Source organism: Leptonychotes weddellii, chromosome 10 (assembly GCF_054177405.1).
Source record: "Leptonychotes weddellii isolate Sample4059 chromosome 10, ASM5417740v2, whole genome shotgun sequence".
Lineage (NCBI taxonomy): Eukaryota > Metazoa > Chordata > Mammalia > Carnivora > Phocidae > Leptonychotes > Leptonychotes weddellii.
The window spans coordinates 38465809-38483532 of record NC_138378.1 but is presented as its reverse complement, the minus strand read 5'-3'; the positions used below and the strand labels follow the sequence as shown (position 1 = coordinate 38483532).

The window sequence follows — 17724 nt, the reverse complement described above, 5'->3', positions numbered from 1 at the left end:
GGGTATTGAGGAGGGCACGTTCTGCATGGAGCACTGGGTGTTGTGCGCGAACAATGAATCATGGAACACTTCATCTAGAACTAATGATGTAATGTATGGGGATTAACATAAGAATAAAAAAAAAAAAAGAAAAAAAAAAATTCTGTGCCACTGAAATTATCCTCCAAAAGTGCGGGAAATAGACTTCCTTAGATCTGCATTTCAAGAAACATTAAGAGAAGTTTTTCAGGCAAAAGAAACATGATATAGGTCAGAAACTTGGATTTGCAGGGTGCCTGGGTGGCTCAGTCTGTTAAGCGTCCAACTCTTGATCTCAGCTCAGGTCTTGATCTCAGGGTCATGAGTTCAAACCCCACACTGGGCTCTGTGCTCAGCAGGGAGTCTGCTTGAGAATTCTCTCTCTCCCTCTGCCCCTCCTCCCACTTGCTCGCAAGCTCTCTCTCTGAAAAAAATAAATAAATCTTTTTTTAAAATGTGTATTGCAACATCTAGGGCAACCACTAAAAAAATTTTAAGTTTAAAAAAATAAAAACAGCACCTCAGAGGCATAGTTTTATACATGAAGCACCAGCACCTGAACTGGGAATGAATGTTGACATAGGGAAGCAAAATGAAAGCTGTGGAAATGAAAGAGATTCTATTTTCTACAGGGGAAAAAAACAAAAAACAAAAAAACAAAACAAAACAAAAAAACCAGTGAAAACATGACTATCCTTGAATACACACACATAACTGCTCTAGTTCATTAGGAAGAAATGTGCTCAGCCAGATACATCTTGTTATTCAGACAAAGGTCAAGTTGAAAAAGCAAACAGATGGCAGCTTCCAAAACACTTTCCTTGCTTGGTTTCAAGTGTGTTGACATTTGAGGACAGAAATGTGGGGTGCTGCTCAGGAGCATACTCCTCTCACACCCTAATGATGGCAGCGAAGTAAATACTCAAATGAGGCCATACTTGACCTTGCAATCAAAGGCAGAGAGCATACGGTCCTCGTGAGAGGCTGAGAAAGGGAGGAAAAGGAAGTTGCAGCCTCATAGGAAACCTTGAATCCTCCCAGCAAGGTGAGTGAGCCTGAAGGAATGAGATCAAGTACAAAAACAGAAGTGCATTTTAGCACTTCCATGTCCAGATGATAAAATAAGAAACATCTGCAATGTGATAGAGAAATGTCAGCACCCTGGGAGTGTCCTCTGAAGGTTTCTGACTCACTTTCAAAGAAACTATGCCCAAGCTCATGCAGTCTCTCACTCCATTTTCTTTTGCCTTTTCTTTCTCTCTCATGCCTTGGAAACTCAAAGCTGCTCCCTTAGGTCCTGTGAGGCTCCCTAGGGCTGTTTCTGTTGGTAAAGAAAAGCAAATGAAAACTGCAGCTCCCCTCACTGAGGCCGGGGCGGGGCTGCTGCTTTTCTGCGCAGCACAGTCAATGCCAAGGTCACCTTCTGTCACTACCGATTTCAGCTCTTAGAGATATCTGAATATTTGGTGGTGATTTCGTGGGTCTACTGGGATGACAAATTTCAGCAGATGGGACAACAAAAGCCCATGGGCAACAAAAAACCCAAATACATAATTGGAGGACCAGCTGTCATTTACTCCTGGCCTCCTTTAGGGTCTTCAAATCTGAGAACATGTCTATAATTCCAGACGTAGGGGGGAATCCAGCTCCTCCCTGGCCCTTGGCTGGCTGCGGCAGTGGGCTCTCAGAGGACCCCTCACATCTGTCCATGCCGGGATGTCAGCACCAGCCACCGGGCCTCCGCTGCCATCTCTGGTTAGAATTCCAACTGTACACCCACCTTCAACTGCCAATAAGTAAATGGTTTGCCTCACGCACTCAGTCAAAAAGCCAGACAGTGCTCCATAAATATGCAAAGAAAATGTGGCTTCTGCATTTTCATGGGCCCATCCAAATGTCCTCACGGGACTCCATCCCGCTGAGTAGCAGCAGGGGCAACCTTGAACCCCTAGTAATTCTGCTCACCTGGGTGTCAGAACATCTGAGTCCTCAAATGGTCTCTGTGCCTGGGTGGCTGGTGTGATTCCGCACCTGGTGCTGAGCCCCGGGGACACCACTGAGCAGCACTTGATAGCTCAGGGGCCAGAGCCCCTGCCCCTGCCTGACCTGACCTCATTCCTGCCCTCACTAGCACTACAGACCCCTCACACCCCACCCTGGGAGCCACATGGAGATGGTGGTTGAGACCTGCAGGGTCTGAGAGCAGCAGTGCTATCAAGAGCTGAGGTCATGACCCTCCTGGCTCTCTTAGACTCTGAGCCAGGCTCACCTCACTCCTTCCACCGGGACCCACGGTCAGCCCAACGGACCCCCAACACACCTCTCTTTGACACCCCTCATGGGGCAAGTGAGACCCTCTACTGACTCCTGCTGCATCTTGTTGCCTAACCATGTCTTGCTGCCCCTTCTACTCAGCTGCAGCAGCCTCGCAGAGACCTACAGCCGTCCTACACAGCAGTCTCCTGCCCGGACTCCCACCAGGGACCAGAGCACAGGCCCCCAGGCCTCCACCTTTCCTATCAACCTAACCAGCAGCCCGAGGACTCTAGCCTGGAGCCACAACACGACGTGTGGCCTTGGGCTTCTCCGCCGTCTGTCCCTCTTCTCTCTCCCACTGCCTCTCCTAAGCTGGAGCTTTCCTTCACCTTCCCTCCTGCCGGACAGGGGATCCTCTCTACATCATTCCTGCTCATTCACCTTCTCCTCATCTCCCCACCACAGGGCCATAATGATGACAGGGCCTCAATGCCCTTGATTTACAGGGAAAAGGAAAAACACATCTACTGTTTTCAAAACACTGTGCCCCTGAGTTTGCTTCCCCCACTACTGTGTCCCTTCTCTGGCTAGTTTTTGTTTGTTTGTTTGACTCTTGAACAACATGGAAGTTAGGGACACCAACCCCTACACAGGTGAAAAATCCATAGAACCTCTGACTCCCCAAAAACTTAACTACTAATAGCTTACTGCTGACCAAAGCCTTACTGCTGACATAAACCACACATTTTCTGTATGCCACACATATTATGTACTGTGTTCTTACAATAAAGTAAGCAAGAGAAAAGACAATGTTATTAAGAAAATCATGAGGAGAAAACACATGCACAGTCCTGTCCTGTATCTATCGGCACCAGACGCTTTCATCTGTTCACAAGATGAACTGTCTGTCCTACAGGACACAAAACACTGTCACTGTACACGTTATCCACATCACTAACTGCAGACACCAAAAATGAAAAGAGAGTGTGAAAAATAAATTCATATTTATTTACAGGTGTAATACTAAGTGCGTTGAGAACGAAGAGGCAGCGGTAGGATTGCTTTATGGGAGCCTAGCCCATAGGCTAATGAATGAATCGTTATACAATGTTTCTGGCATATGGTATCACAGTCGTATTCATAATACAGTACTGTAAATACTGTTAATGTTGTTTTAAGAACCACTTACCTGTAATGATAGGCCAGTGTGCACTTTGTCCAGTTATAAGACAGAGAGGCACACTGTATGGTAATTCTTTGAAGGCAAGGTTATAAGACAGTAAGAGAACAAACATGTCATCAATTTCATATCAGTATCGCTCACCTTCCGCTCTCTGCTTCCACATGCGTCTTGCACATGATGAATACGTGGGCGATGATGACGATGACACACATCAGTCCTTGCTGCACGGCTGCCAGGTTTTCACACGAGGACACACACATACACAACCCATCAGTTTACTAACTGTACAGCACGATGATTATTTACTATTCAGTAAGTAGAAGTGGATCATCCCTAAGGTCTCCATCCTCGCAGTCCTCACGAAGAGCAGGCGGCGGAGGAAGAAGAGAGGCTGGTCTTGCTGTCCCGGGGTGGCGGAGCAGAGGGGGTGCAGGAGGTGGAAGGGGAGGCAGGAGAGGCACGCACACTCGGTATAACCATGGAAACACCAAATCTCATCATTTCTGACATTTTTGCTTCTTCTTTTCTCTAAAAATATTCTATATGGCACCAATCCTTCCTCTATCTTTGCTTTAGTTTCAGTGTCCATCTCATAAAAGAAGCCGAAAGCAGTCAGGAATGCCTGGAACCCTTCTGCCAGACTAACACAGTTTGTTTTCTGCCACTGCTGCTTCTAGGTCTTCCTCCCCATCGCCTGACACTCATCTCCCTCAAGGCGTCTTCTGGTAATTCCTCTGTGGTGCCCATTAGCTCTTGAATTTCTCCAAGATCTGTATCATGAAACCCTTCACCCCCTCAACTCACCTTTTTTTTTTTTTAAACCATATCCACAATCTCTTTCATGATTCCCATGACTGGCTCTGTTGTACATGCTGTGAAGTCGTGCACAACATCTGGACACAATTTTCTCCAGCAGGGATTTATTGTTTCAGGCTTGATGGCTTTCACAGCATTTTCTATAATAACAGTGGCATCTTCAATGGAGTAATCCTTCCAGACCTTCTTGATGTTCTACTGGGGTTCTCTTCCAGAGCACAGACAATGCTTTCCATACAGTCCCGTGTGTGATGAGCCTTCAAGGTCCTCATGATCCCCTGATCTAGAGCCTGAATTAGAGACCAGGTGTTTGGAGACCACAGGGCCACTTTGACACCTTCAGTGTTGAACTCATGGGGTTCTGTAGCCAGGGGCACTGACCAACATCAAAAAGACTTTAAAAGGCAGTCCCTTCCTGGCAAGGTACTCCCTGACTTCAAGAACAAAGCATCAACGGAACCAATCCAGCAAAAGGGTTCTCACGGTCCAGGCCTTCTTGTTATGTAACCAAAAAGATAGCAGCTGGTGTTCATCTTTTCCTTTCAAGGCTAGGGTTTTGCAGCTTTATAGATAAGGGCAATCCTGATCATAAACCCAACTGCATTTGCACAAAACAGCAGTTAGCCTCTCCCTTCCTGCCTTAAATCCTGATACCTGCTTCTCTTACTAATAAATGTCCTCTGGGACATTTTCTTCCAGAATAGGGTACTTTGTCTGCATTAAAAATCTGTTCAGACAGATATCCTTTTTCCTCAGTGATCTTCTCAATGGTGTTTGGGAACTTGTCTGCTACCTCTTGGTCAGCAAAAGCTGCTTCTCCTGTTACCTTGGTATTTGTAAAGCCAAACCTCTTTCTAAAATTATCAAACCATCCTTTGCTGGCATTCAATACTCTAGTTTTAGATCCTTCACCTTCCTTTTGCTTTAAGTCGTCGCATAACGATTTCACCTTTTCTTTTCTCAAATCATCTTTGAGTCTACCGGTATGCCTTTCTTATAGCAATCCTGCACCCACATAAAAGCTGCATTTCCAATATGAGATAAAAGGGTATTTTGCAAAAAGTGCAAGGCTTCTGTGCCTGCTGGCATAGCTGCAGCAATGGCTTCATGAATTTCCTTTTCTTACAATGTTCCTTACGCTGGATTCATTGATCCTGAGATGGTGTGCCCTGCAGCTTCAGACCTTAATCTAAGGTACACATCAAGCAATTCAGCTTTTTCTTGTGGCGTCATGATTTTTCTCTGCTTCTTGGGAGCAATCCCAGCATCACTAGTGGCACTTCGATGGGTCCCACAGTGTTACTCAAGGGTTAGGATACTGCACTAAACATGATGAAAAATATGCAAGAACTGTGAGAGGTCACTTTTTACTACGATCTGCAATTTACTGCAGAGACAAACTGCTCACGGGGAGATGATAAGCGTCACACATTTGAAGCGGGTGCTCACAACACCTGAGCTCACCGCACTAGCAACAGGAGGTGGCTAGGAAATTATTATGGTAGTATATAGCATGCGCTATAGTTAATTTTATGCAGTTACCATTTAATACTGCATCTTCACACTTGTTTACATTTCTCTCCACTGTAAATGGTGCCACATATGGTCTGTTAAGTATTTGTGTAAGTTTTGATAAATTTTAACTTTTTATAATAGATTTATGTGTATTTTATGGTAGTAACTGATACAACAGACTAGTACCTACATATATTTTATGCATTCATGACATGCCTAACTTTTTCTTAATTTTTTTTTATATTTCTAGGCTACAGGGTTGTCTGTGGACTTTTTCAAATTGTTGCAAATCTCCAAAAAAATTTTTAATACATATACTGAAAAAATCCATGATAAGAGGGGATCCATAGAATTCAAACCCATGTTGTTTCAAGGGTCAACCGTAGCATGATTTACCCCAAGTTCTATACTATCCAATCTGTAATACGTTGAGAATAAACATGATTACAGGTTTTTAATTTTTCCACCGATTTTAGAAAAGCAAAAAATAAATACCTACAAGTCTATGAGAAATTTTGCCTCTTAAGCTTTGGGAGATGTTGGAAAGAAACGCCCACTTTCACCTCTTCCCCGTTTTACTGTGTGCTGTTTTCTATTGTGAACATGTCCTCCAGGATGTTCTTTGATACATAGTTAGTGTCTCTTCCTCTATGCATGGGGCTTTCGGGTGTTTTTCTTGCCTACAGAAATGGCAAAATCATTCCCAAGCTGCCCACTGGCCACAGGATACTAATGTCCAGGACACCTTTCTACCGGAATTATTCTAATCTAACTAACTAGACTAATTTACTGGAATTATTCTGAGGCCAAAATTTAACACAAGTAGAAAGTTATGTTTTGCACTGATATAAAAAGTAGAATTCAGTACCCCTCAATAAATAAAACAAAGATTCAAAGTAATGTAACAGAAACAGTTACATCAAAAATCAAAACATTAAATTTCTAAAATACATTAGCAAGTAGATAACATAGTCAAGAAAGAAATCAACTAGGTGGCATAGGAATTTTTTAAAACCATTTTGAAAATACAAGGTCCAAGACACATTTGAATTTGTGTGTGTATGTTTACATTGTTAAGCTGGGTTTGGTTACTGGGAGATGAGTGATTATATATTTATTCCTTATCTATTCACTGAGTTCATCATGGGAGTCTGAAAATCCAATTTTTTAAAATTTATTGTAAAGTCCCAAGACTCACTGGGGAAGAAGCTATTATTTATATAATCTTAAAACTAAAGGTAAAACACATGGTGCCGTGTCAGAGTAGGGCCAAGAGAGCAAAACACCGTGCAGGCTGGGCAGCTGCCCTTGGTCCAAGGAGGAGAAATAGAAAATGTCGGGTCTGGATTTTGCTTCTAAACCAAGGAACCACCCACTATAATGACTGTCACTCCCTGGCCATCAGATTGGCCAGTCCTTCATCCTTGGTCCAGGGGGCAGGAGTGAGTGCCAGGGCGGTCTCTCTAACAGGATCCCCAGGGGGCAGGGGAGGCTTAAGAAGAAGCACCACAAACACATGGGGAGACTTGCCCCTCCCGCCCCAGCCTGCTAGGACGGTCACCCAGCATTATGGCTTTACCTGCCTACCTTTCACAACATCACTGGTGAAGGGAGGAGGTTTAGTCTTTTAGTTAATGAAGAAAAACCAAGGAAGCAAAAATGACACAACTTATTGTCACACAGAAATTGGCAGGATGAAAATAAAAACTCAGTGAGTTTCTGAGTTATTGCTGGACTAACTTAACGAGCATACTTGTAAAACAAACTTCAAGAGCCTCTCTGTGCTTCACCCCTCAGACTGAAAGTTTCTGTTCAGACTATAAGTCAGAAGCACCAGCAGTATTTGTGATGACAAAACTGACCACTGGTATGAGCAAATCATCACAAAGTTCTGAAGGGGTGGGAATGGAAGTTTTATGTGATCTAAAGGCCACAAATTACACATGTAAATGTTACTGTGTATTCGTGAATATTTAACATTATTTAGACACCACACAGCACTTTTCAGAAGACTCTCCCTAACTGACACCAACTGTTCCAGTTCATGAATAAAAACCCATGTCTTGAGGTCCAGACCAAGAAAAGGGGGTGGGGGAGGCTTGTGATTGTGACGAATGAGGCTGAGTGTGAAAAAACCTCCCTCTGATTCCTGCTTCACTTTCACGTGAGTGTGAGAAAAATCAGCCAAGACCAGTGACCACGGCTCTGTCATCCCCCATAGTTACAGGGAAGGAAACGGGGTGATTAGGGGAAAAGTCAAGGGGACATGACAGGATTGATTATCCAGTGCTTCCTTCCCCGTAAAACTATTAGTGAGTCCACAACGCAATCTTTCTGAGCTCTTTGGTCTGTCTGTGTTTGTAAACCAGCTCCACTGCACCCAAGTATCACTGCGGACTCTGTAACACAGCTCAGTGTCTGGCAGTGTGCATCCTAAAGGTCATTTCACAGATGGACTTCCCTTTCAGAAGGGAAAGAGAAGGCAGAAAACCATCTTATGAATGTTCTCCTCTATTGCCAATCAACACCTGTACGCTGACTTGGTTTGAAACCACAGACTATATATAAGCTGAAGGCTCCGAGATGGATGGCCAGACCTCGCTCCTCTCTTGATTTCTGCTACCCCCTCCCAACTGGCCTATTGGTTCTAGCCTCACTCCCCTCGGCTGCTAGCGTGATCTCCTTAAACTCTGGAGCTGATTATGTCACTTGTACATTCAAACCGTTTCAGAGGTTTCCCGCCATCCCAGAATGAAACCCAAATTTCCCAGTTGCACGCCAGACCCTTATGACCCAGAACTCTCCTACTTCTTTAATTTTACAGAAGTTCCCCAGACAACCCCACCCCAAATTGTACCTAGCGCTTCAGCCATTCTTCTCCACCTCTGTTCCAAAACTCTGTCCTTGTCCCACACCCAACAGTGTTTGCATCTACTCTTCTCCTGGCTTAGGCAGCTCCCACCCTCGCCCCTCATCTGCCCATTTCCATATGTCCTCTGAGGTCTGGTTCTGGGATCCTCCCCTCCAAGGAGCCTCCCTACTTCCCTCTCCACCGCCTCACATTCCCACCACACCTCCACAATAAACCACACTGCTGTCTAATTAGTTCTATGCTTCTCCCTGAACTTGTGAACTCTGACAAGTAAGAGGCTCTCCAAAATGTGCTCGCTGGGGGAATGAACTTGAGCAAAGGCAAGGAGGTGGACTTAAGACACATTCCTGGGTGTGGAAGTGACGAGAATGAAGCCCAATTTTAGGAAAGGGACACTGGGAGTGCAGTAGGTGCCACGCAGGATGAACTGAAGGATGGAAGAACAGGAGACAGGCAGCTCTGAGAGGAGCAGGCTGCAGGTGACCACAGTCCCGCTGGAGCTGCTGAGAGCAGGAGTGGAGAGGAGGGAGCAGGGGTGAGACTCCCAGTCTGGATCGCACATCTGTGAACACTCTGGAAACGCTCCCAGTAGCAGCAGTTGTCGGCCAACACAGGCAAGTGAGGAAGGAGAACACCCCAGGCCCACGGATTCCCCGCCCGCACCTCCACTCTTCTCTCCACCCGGGAAGGCGGCAGATCCCAGGAAGCCATGGGTGAATGCCCACAAGATGAATTCTGCCTCAAAAGCCATTCTGTTCTCCATTTGTTACCATTTGCTCAAAATGTGAGAAGACGGAGCTATGCAAGGAGGGGAGGCTCCTACCTGAGTTCCATCCCTAAGTCTACGGCTCCCGCTCAGAAGACACGTCGCCTTCCGCCCCACTGCTGGCACTGCGGTCTTCTTTTCGGGGGGCATTTCTCTCTTTGCTTGACTCAGAAGGCCCCTTGGCTCTGGTCTTTTCTTTCCTCTGCTGCTGTTTTTCAAGCTTTGACAGCTGATTATAAAAAGTAAAAAGACTTGTTTTACAAACGTAAACATGTGCCTGTATATCCAAAACACCGATTACTTCACACACAGCAACCACTGAACACGCTTCTGTCTGATAACCCGGTGTGCCTCAGGGTTTCAGATGTGCCAAATGGGCTGCAAAATGTCTCAGTCAGGCACCCGAATTGTTAACACACATTAGTCACATGTGGGGACCTCTCAGGACTTTCCCCACCCGTAACTCATCTTGCCATGTGCTTTTTAAAAATGGTCAACAGGCTTCATTGACGACTGAGAAGAGCCCAAAAGTGAGAAAGCTTCTATTCTGTTATTTTTTTTTCCTCTGACATCTCTAAAGCTTTTTTTAACCAAGTTGTCTTCCCACTTACCATTTTCTAAAGAGTGATCAACACACTCCTCTCTTTGCTGAAGGTAAGAGAGAAGGCTCTGAAGAAAGGACGTTAAGCAATTTTAGACATCGTCTCAGTTCTGTTTGTTGAGACTGAAAGTACCCACAGCCAAAACCCTAAGTGTTCCTAGTAGGCCGCATGGTGGCTACACAGGGATGCTGGCCCTGGGAGCCTTCTCAGACCTCCTCTGGGCCAGCTGGGGGACATGCCTCTGGCATCTGACTCCAGAGGAACCTGGGTCCACTTCTCCCCTGGATATTCTCCCCAATTTGTTCAAGGAAACCACAGACTAGACAGTCGAAAGAAACAGATCATCTGACACTCTGAGCAACAGCAAGGACACTCCAGAAAGGCCTGCTGAGAAACTTGTCAGAGCACACTGGCTAAGTCTGGGCCCACAGGATTTTCTTAGACCAAAAAAGCCATCTGTAACGAGAGACAGCAACACCCAGTTTCATCTGCCTCCCAGATCAGGACTGCAAACATTTTATAGTTCACATGGAAAAGAGGGAAACTTAATGAAGAGCTGGCTTCTCCCTGTCAGTCACTGTCCCACATCCAAGCACACAAAGAAAACACTATAACTAACCTGCCATGTCATCTCTTGATTATAGACAGACTTTGAACTAAATCTTTAGATAGATCAACAATCAGCAGCGTTCAATTTGGTCCAGAAAACCAAATTTATTAATGGTTGACTTATAATATTATCTTTCCCACTCCCCATTTACCTGAAAAGCTGTAGTAAACAATGAGGTTAGTGAACATGCTAATTAGACTTTGTGAATGAAGACATCACTTCACCTTTGACCCATCAACTCTCCTCCCAAATAACTCCCCTGGACAAATTCCCATTCGTGTGCATAGGAAAGGCTCACAGGAATGAGCACGGCACTATTGTTTGTATCAGCAAAAACCCAGAAACAACCTAAATGTCTACTGACAGAAGGACAGATAAATGTAATGTGGTATATAGTCAAATAAAGCAATACTGTAAAGCAGATCTACATATATCAAAATAGATCATGTTATGCAAACCAAATTAAGTTTCAAAAGGCTATATGCAGCAGGATTCCATTTACACAAAACAACACTATACACTGATAACGGGCTTATGCTGATATGGTATGACTAGGAGAATACAAACCAACTTCAGTACAGTAGTTAAGTTTGAGGAGACACAGAAGAGAATGGGATCATAGTAGAATGAATATATATGGGCTTCCACCATCCTGTCAACTTTTACTTTCATAAAAACATAACCAGATATAGAACAGGGCTGCTGACCAGTGCCAGTATGTGAACTGCTTGCTACTGGCACTTGAACCACTAACAATAAAATGCTTGCACCAGGATGTAAACCAACACATAGCTTCCTTCATCAACAAACTCTTATGAAAATAGCAACTACTGAACTGTGTGCTTGGTGGCATTTTTCTCTGTACTATTTTGCCACAGATAAGAAAGGAATTTCTTGCATCTAAGACGACAGTCTTCCATCCTCATTCCCCTTTTGGTGTTAAAATGCTCCTTTTCTTCATGAAATGAGGAGGATAGTAGATGGGGGTCCTTCTGTCTTGCTCTTTTTTTTTTTCAAAAATAATCTTGGAGTGCACAATGTGAATGTACTTAACATTACTGAACTGCACACTTAAAAATAGCTAGGATTGGTAAATTTCATCTGTATTTTACTACAATTTAAAAAAAACTTTTTATTGAGCTATATATAATCATCATATATTATAGGAGTTTCAGGTGTACACATAAATGATTTGATATTTGTATATATTGCAAACTGATCACCCATAAGTCTAGCTAACAGCCATCACTAAAAGCCATCACTAAAGAAATTTGTTAATGATCTTAGAAAACATAGAGTTGGCACTCCATGCTGGACACCCCCCCCATTTCTTTTTTATTTTTTATATTCCTAGTTCATGAAATCCAAACATCTGGAAATCAATGTTCTGCAGTGAACTGTATAAGCCGCCTTCGGCTGCCAGCAGCTTACATTTACATCAGTGTCTGTGTCTGTGTTTACGTGTGTATCTACAGACAAGTTACACACACACACACATAAAATCATGAACATGTTCCAAGTTAGGCACTAAGAAAGCATGATCTTTATTTTAAAAAGAAACCCTCTCCAGGGGCGCCTGGGTGGCTCAGTTGGTTAAGCGACTGCCTTCGGCTCAGGTCATGATCCTGGAGTCCCTGGATCAAGTCCCGCATCGGGCTCCCTGCTCGGCGGGGAGTCTGCTTCACCCTCTGACCCTATCCCCTCTCATGTGTTCTTTCTCTCTCATTCTCTCTTCTCAAATAAATAAAATCTTTAAAAAAAAAAAAAAAGAAAGAAACCCTCTCCATTTTGTGTCCCCTCTTTAGAGGTAAATATAGAAAATGTGAGTACCACCACTGACTTAGCCAAACCAAGCCTCCCCCCGCTGCTAAGATTCAATCTCATGCGAAGGCCTGTTTGTCAACCGACCTGTTCTTTACTTTCTACTCTTAAATGCTGGTGAGAAGCCAGACCTCTGGGAGGGTGACAGGGAATAATTCCCAATTAAAGCAGGCTTCTCAGAGGTTTCTCCGGTGCCCACAGTGCTCATCTGATTCTGCACTGACTCAGAGGTGCCACCAACAGAGTGTGAAACTGTGGAAACATCAATTTGACCTTTCACCCCAACCCTGTCCCCTCCCACCACGGACCACACTTGTAAAGCATGTGTGATAATTATTGAAGTGACAGGCATAGCCTGAGGTTCTGTGAACAATGTAATGCTGATTCTCTTACGTTATTTATCTTAATACAACCCCAACCACATATGGTTCCATGCCTCTAAGTTCTCTGTGAGAACACTGTGAACTAACCTAATAAATTTAAGCCTTTTCTCAGAAAACTTGGAATCCAAGGCAGCCAAAACTTGGAATTTACATCTCAAGGCAAGAAAGCAGTTGGATTTTTTCTTTTTAAAGGAAACAAATGAGAAAGAAAGAAAAAGAAGAAAACGGTAATGCATATGGAATCATGTAGGATGTCAACAGCTTTCAAATTAACAGGGAGACGCATGTCAAGGAGAATGTAAACCACTACAGTCCTGTGAACACATGATCTACAAACACTGAAATGGAGTACTTTTCGTTTGTTCTTTGTTTGTTTTTTAATTAACTGATGAGGATGTCCACAATGCAAAGGAAACACTGTCCAAGCCGTGCAGGCTCTAGTATCACAGGAAGAAATCCAACCTTCCAAAGGCAGCTCTGGGCACCCAGACGCGGCCAGGGGCCAGTAACCGTTTTATGGCCAGCCTGTACCTCTCGTGGTGGATCCTGGAAAGTTCTGAGGGGGCTGAGGCAGGGGGGATGGGAATACCTAGACCCCCAAACTCCCCAACTCATGATTAAATCCAGAGCAAATAAAGGATTTTCCTTGTCATAAAGAGGTCCATGCTCAAACAGCATAATGTAAGAATAAACCAGTTGCACATGCGTACTACTGCACGGATTGCAAACCTAAACGCCTTAAAGGGCGAGACGGGTAGCAAACTGAGGGAAGTAACAAAGTACCAGACAGCAGGGCACGGTAGGGACCGCAACCACACTGGAGAGGACAAGTCCCACCTAAGGACAGTCACGTTTCTTCTTCAACATCTGACAGATGTCCTGTCAATGGGACAGATATGGGCCCCCTGTTGGGGCCTTCCACTTTGCACTCCCCCCCACCCCCTTGTGATCCCGCTGGCTCTGAACAAGCCAGTGACAGCTGTATCATCATCAGCGTCCCACAGAGAAACCACTGCCAGCTGCCGGCACCACAGGTACAGTCATCTTCCCAGCTTCTCCCTCCCTCTCTGCTGACCCGAGCCACCTTTTCCTTCCGAAGTGGCCCTGTCTGGCCCTGCTATCACATTCGCGTGCGATGGAAATCACAGCCGACAGGACCTGAGGGGGTACAGGGGCTACAGAGCAAGGTTTCCCTCCCTGATAAACACAGGTTTATCAGCCAGCCTTGTTCCCACCTAATTAAGGCTGAGTTATTGTTGTGTTGGAGCCTTCCGACTTCCTTAACCATCGAGGCAGAAATGTACAGGCAGCTTGCTGCTAAATCACCAAGGAGCCGGACCCGTGTCGGAACCAGTTTCTCTTTAATTGGCAAACAGAGATGGCCTCGAGGTCCCTGCGTATCTTCTAGCAATGAAGACGAGGGCAAAGAAGGATCACAGCCTGGCCTGCTGTATACTACAGGCAGAGTGGCAGGGGTTGCCAGTACCCCCAGCTTCCTCTGCTTTAAAATGGGGATTACAGGGGTGCCTGGGTGGCTCAGTTGGTTAAGTGTCCAACTCTTAATCTCTGCTCGGGTCACGATCTCAGGGTTGTGAGATTGAGCCCCACATCGGGATCTGCACTGAGCACGGAGTCTGATTAAGATGGTCTCTCTCCCTCTCCCGGCACCATTCACACTCCGCTCTCTCTCTCCCTCTCTCAAAAAAAAAAAAAAATGGGGATTATAATATTACCCTTCATACATGCCAAATGCTTAGAACAGGGCCTGGCTCGTAGTAAGTGGAGATCACCAACTATATACCTGGTAGACAGTCAGCAATGGGTCAGCTGGGCTTGCCTCTGTATCCCTGGCACCTAGCACAGGGCATGACTTATAGCTGGGGCTCAATATACATCTTAAATGAAGTTCATCAATTAAGCAAAAGAGTGTGTGGCTCCCTGAAAACAATGTGGAGTTTGGTGTCTACAGGCCTAGAGTTTGGTCCCATGCCAGCCACTTGCATGCTGTGAAACTGTATGCAAGTTACATGACCTATTGAACATCCACGTTCTCATTTAGTTCAGCAGGTATTTTATGAGATATTTTGCTTTTAGCTGCAAGAGCTATAAACCTATGGCTTAAACAGGAAGGAGCTGGAGGACCTCCCCTCCAGGACAGTGGATTCCTCCAGCTCAGCCCTGCCACAGCTCCCCAGAGGCCTCTGGGTACCTCCAGACATCCCCTCCTCATTCTGAGAGCCACCATTCCAAAACTCCCCAAAGCAACAAGGGCCTAGAGTTAGCATTCTAATGTCCCCAGCACTTGTCCTCAGGAAAAGACCCTGTGTGGCCTGTCAACAGCAGTTGGAGAGGCAGACCAGGGTGAGAGAGGAGTCTGGCCCCAGGCCCATCCACTGGCACAAGGCTGACACAGTGCGGGGAACAGTTCAGCTACCAGCATCAAGAGAATGTAGGCAGGACAGGGACACTCAAGGCCCAGCCACAGAGCAGGGGGACCAAAGCAAGCAGTCAGCACCAGAGCATCGAGCATCACAGTAAGAAACAGAGTGGCCAGGGTGTGGTGGGTCTTAAGAGGGGAGGTCGGGAAGAAACTGGCAGACATAGGTCAGGGAGGGCCAATGGAAGCCAGGGCTGAGGGTGGGGTGGGAGTCAATGTCCTGTAGGAGGGCCGAGAAGGCATGCGAATTGCAGAGACCAGCATCATCCTGTCTATTTATTCTTCACGGCCAGACACATGGAGGCGGAGAGCACGGGCAGTGCAGACCGCCTGAGCAGAAAAGGACGGGCAGATGACAGAAGACAAGGAGAGGCTGCACAGCAAGAGGCCAAGGTGAAGGCGGGTGCACCACCAGCAGCAACTGAAGTGTCACCATCTGGGAATGGCAGGTGAGTCGACGCACTGCTGGTGGTAACTACGGCCAGAGACTTGGGGGATAGACCAGATGGGGCAAAGCAGCACAGCAGGCGGGGGTGCTGGTGGTGTGGGGGAGCCCTGGGAACACATTTTCCTGAGCTCCCCATTAATTCAGACAACCACGGTAACGTGACTGGTACGGGGTGGCGCACACTGAACACTGCATGAGTGAGTGCACGGAAGAGCGAGTGGGCCCTGTTCTGTTTGAAGAGGGACACCCTCAGAGGGAAGGGAGTCTTGAACTGTTGTCACGTCAGCTGTGTACCTGCATAGCTCTTTACCAGCTCTCGGGAGAGGCAACCACATGGGACCCACCCAGCCGAGTGACGCCGAGTGTCAGCCCTACGGGTGAGTCCTGGCTTCCAGTGTGGGCACAGCTGTCTCATAGGCAGACAGCAGCTCCTGGGCAGGCCATTCAATCCTCCACGCCTCCGTCTGTCCTTCTGTAAATGCTACCCCATCCCCCGCCCAGTCTGCCAGCCCAGGGCCCGAGTGGGGACAGAGTGCGGCATGGGCATGGGCGCTGGTGCGGGGAGAGCACCAAACAAACAGGGCATCGTTCTTACCTGCCCCATCCTTTTACCCACAAAACAGCACTTCAGAGGGCTCCTCGAAGGCTGATCACTGCACCCTGTGCAATGCTCCAGTGTGACAATGACATCAAACACCCCGTGAGTCACTTCAGCCTTTGGTGGACACTAATGACCTGCCAGGAGCACCCTGATGAAAGAGCTTGAGTGCTGGGCACTGTGTGTACGGTCAGACTCCAAGCTCCCCTGGACTCTGCCCACTCCAGGAAAAGCTCAGGCGGGATGGAAGGCTGTAAGCAGAGCTGGCAGAGCTGACCCATGTCTGCCGCTGCTGTCCCTTCTGCCTGCCTCTCTGGGGAACCCTGGAACCCGCTGGGCCCCTAGGTACTGGGTGCAGGTTTGAAGGGGCCCTAGAAAACGGACTTCTTTTCCAGTCATTTCAGAGCAAAACAGGTGCCAAGGAATTCCTGATGGAAGGATCAGTCTTAGAGTGAGATGGTGTCTTAAACTTGCTTCCAACGTTGTCTGGGGGAATGATGGCAAAAAACTACAGCTTCTTGTCGATGTCCTCATAAGTTCCCATATGTCTCCTGAAAACCATGTCAAGGTCTTTCTCTTTTCCTTTTTTTTTTTTTTCATTTTTTTAAGATTATTTACTTATTTACCCCCTAAGGTCAGGAACGCGGCAGGGATGTCCACTAACACCACTGCTATTCAACATAGTATTAGAAGTCCTAGCCACAGCAATCAGACAACAAAAAGAAATCAAAGGCATCCAAATCGGCAAAGAAGAAGTCAAACTCTCACTCTTTGCAGATGATATGAAACTTTATGTGGAAAACCCCAAAGACTCCACCCCAAAACTGCTAGAACTCATACAGGAATTCAGTAAAGTGGCAGGATATAAAATCAATGCACAGAAATCAGTGGCATTCCTATACACCAACAACAAGACAGAAGAAAGAGAAATTAAAGAGTCGATCCCATTTACAATTGCACCCAAAACCATAAGATACCTAGGAATAAATCTAACCAAAGAGGCAAAGGATCTGTACTCAGAAAACTATAAAATACTCATGAAAGAAACTGAGGAAGACACAAAGATATGGAAAAACATCCCATGCTCATGGATTGGAAGAACCAATATTGTGAAGATGTCAATGCTACCTAGAACAATCTACACATTCAATGCAATCCCCATCAAAATACCATCCACTTTTTTCAAAGAAATGGAACAAATCATCCTAAAATTTGTATGGAACCAGAAAAGACCCCGAACAGCCAGAGGAATGTTGAAAAAGAAAAGCAAAGCTGGGGGCATCACAATTCCGGACTTCCGGCTCTATTACAAAGCTGTCATCATCAAGACAGTATGGTACTGGCACAAAAACAGACACACAGATCAGTGGAACAGAGAGCCCAGAAATGGACCCTCAAC

At 45.9% G+C, this 17724-nt stretch overlaps 1 protein-coding gene across 1 annotated transcript in view; it reads right to left on the bottom strand.

Moving 5' to 3' along the window:
- DTD1 (D-aminoacyl-tRNA deacylase 1) overlaps positions 1 to 17724 on the bottom strand; it is a 138705-nt gene that overhangs the window by 6254 nt on the left and 114727 nt on the right. Inside the window, exon 5 of the mRNA XM_081831987.1 lies at positions 9484 to 9655. Within this exon, the coding sequence (XP_081688113.1) occupies positions 9503 to 9655 (153 nt within the window). The 3' untranslated portion in view covers positions 9484 to 9502. The remainder of the gene's footprint in view (positions 1 to 9483; positions 9656 to 17724) is intronic.